The sequence below is a fragment of the Trichoderma virens genome, assembly GCF_000170995.1.
Source record: "Trichoderma virens Gv29-8 chromosome Unknown TRIVIscaffold_91, whole genome shotgun sequence".
NCBI lineage: Eukaryota > Fungi > Ascomycota > Sordariomycetes > Hypocreales > Hypocreaceae > Trichoderma > Trichoderma virens.
In genome coordinates this window covers 1,135,997-1,138,267 of record NW_014013658.1, presented here as the reverse complement: position 1 = coordinate 1,138,267, position 2,271 = coordinate 1,135,997, and the positions used below count along the sequence as shown (strand labels likewise).

The 2,271-nt window shown below is 54.1% G+C and overlaps 1 protein-coding gene across 1 annotated transcript; it reads left to right on the top strand.

The window, feature by feature from the left end:
- Window positions 1-417: 417 nt before the first annotated feature.
- On the top strand, window positions 418-2,271 carry TRIVIDRAFT_232483 (uncharacterized protein; the record flags this gene model as incomplete). Its single annotated transcript, XM_014094836.1, has 2 exons — window positions 418-653; window positions 726-2,271. 2 exons carry the CDS (start codon window positions 436-438, stop codon window positions 1,966-1,968), a joined length of 1,461 nt encoding a protein of 486 aa, XP_013950311.1.

Below are 2,271 nucleotides of genomic sequence, written 5' to 3'. Positions count from 1 at the left end.
CTCCATGCCATATCCAAGCCTCACCATCGAGATGCTCCAGATGCTCACTAATACTCCAGCAACTCCCCCTCATCCTCACCATCCAGCGTCTCCTATCTCAAACCCCCCGCAATGCGCTAGTCAACATCAGCTTTATCCATCTTCTACCGTTTACTCCCCGACTTATTCCCTGCAAAAGACAAAAAAAAAACCACCAACTGGAATACTATCCTTGCTTCCCATTCTCCCATGCCGCGCCTTATTGCCGTTCCCCCTTCCCCTCTCCCCGGCGGAGATACTAAGCACGACGTGACGAGCCGGTTTCCGGCGACGGCTCCCGTCTCTTAAGAATCGCGTGCGCGCATATCGAAATGCTAGTTTCTGGCCCTTTCTCGTCTCGATACCGAGCAGCAATGACTGTCCCGTCACGGCGCTCAACTTACCTAAACCCCGGTCATGTCCAAGATCCAGCTCCAGGAGCAGCGTATCATGGAGCCGCAGCCTGTCGGTGCTGCCGATGCGGGCGTTTTGGAGGAGTCAGCACCACATGAGCTGCAGTCGCCGGCCGAACAGGCCCAGAACAACGGCCGGGACGACAGCAACGCGCCTCCGGACGGCGGACTGCAGGCGTGGCTACAGGTTGTGGCCTCATTCGCCCTCTACTTCAATCATCTGTACGGCAAATCATCCTTTCATGACGAGACAATGTTTGAGAAATGTGTGTGCTGACATGGAGATTTGCTCAGGGGCTTGCTCAACAGCTTTGGTGTCTTCCAGACATACTACGAAACAGACCTCCTCAGGGACTCTTCGCCCTCGGCCATTTCCTGGATTGGATCGATCCAAGTGTTTTGCTTAATGTCCGTTGGAGCTGTCATTGGCCCGCTGTACGATGCAGGGTACTGTCGCGCGCTGCTCGCCGTTGGGACGCTACTCGTCACCCTGGGCTTCATGTTGACCAGCATTAGCACACGCTATTGGCAAATCTTTCTGGCGCAGGGAGTCTGCCTTGGCTTGGGCACATGCTGCCTCTCCATTCCGTCCATTGCCATTGTGCCCATGTACTTCAAGAGACGCAGAGCTAGAGCCATGGGTCTGGCCACCGTGGGGAGCGGGCTGGGCGCAACGCTGTATCCCCTCATGTTCCAGAACCTCAGGCCGCAGATAGGCTTTGGCTGGACGATGAGAGCCATGGGCTTTATGGCGTTTGGAATGTGCTCCTTTGCCCTGATCATCATCCGGCCCCGCACGGCGGCCAAGAAGCCTGGGTGGCAACAGAACGGCTTCTCTATCAAGTGGTTCTGGGACTCTTCGGCACTCAAGGAGCGAACGTACATACTCTACTGCGTTGCCATCTTCTTCAACAATCTTTCATTCTTCAATCCGCCTTACTACCTGCAGAGTTACGCCGTCTCGCACGGCATGCAAGGCCACGTGCTGGCCGCGTATCTGTTGCCTATTCTCAACGCCTCGTCCATCCCTGGCAGAATCATACCCGGGTTCGTTGCCGACAAGGTTGGTTCTTTGGACACGTACGTCGTCGTCTGCGCCTTGAGCAGTGCCAGTGTCTTTTATTGGATCAGCGTGACAAACGCGGCTGGTAACATTGCCTTTGCCGTTCTATATGGCTTTTGGTCCGGCAGCGTAGTGGCTCTCGGCTCCGTGGTTTTGACCTCCATCACCCCAGATATGAGTCGTCTGGGGACTAGACTAGGCATGGTGTCCATCCTCAAGGGCATCGGATCTCTCATCGGCCCGCCCATATCGGGTGCCATTCTCAACAGTACTGGCAAGTATATCGGGATTCAGCTTCTTGCTGCCTGTGGCATTATGCTCACTTCGCTTCTATCCCTTGTTTTGCGACTGATTATTGCGAGAGCGCTGTTCAAGTCCATCAGAGATGATGACGAGGCATACACAGCTGCGAGTCGTCCGAAATCCAAGGTGCCTGCTGCGGCCCATGTCACTGAAGACAAACGCGCTGCCTAGAGCGCTGTGCCTGGTCTTGCAATTGCAATCAGATGACCGGTATGTCGTCGTTGGAATGTCGTGAAAACTGCCGATAATCAGCGCTAGATGACGAGATTCTCATTGTGATTGTTGCGCATGGCGCATATGTGATAGTAGATGAGTGGCCACTAATTCTTTGATTCGAGCAAGCAGCGAGCGTCTTTGTACGATGATTTACGCAAGCAATGAATAGAGCCTCTACTCCAAGGAGTACGAGGAGTAGACTGAATACCAGATGCCCTTTTCAATAGAACAGAGGCTATTTCGAAGCTCGCCAATTTC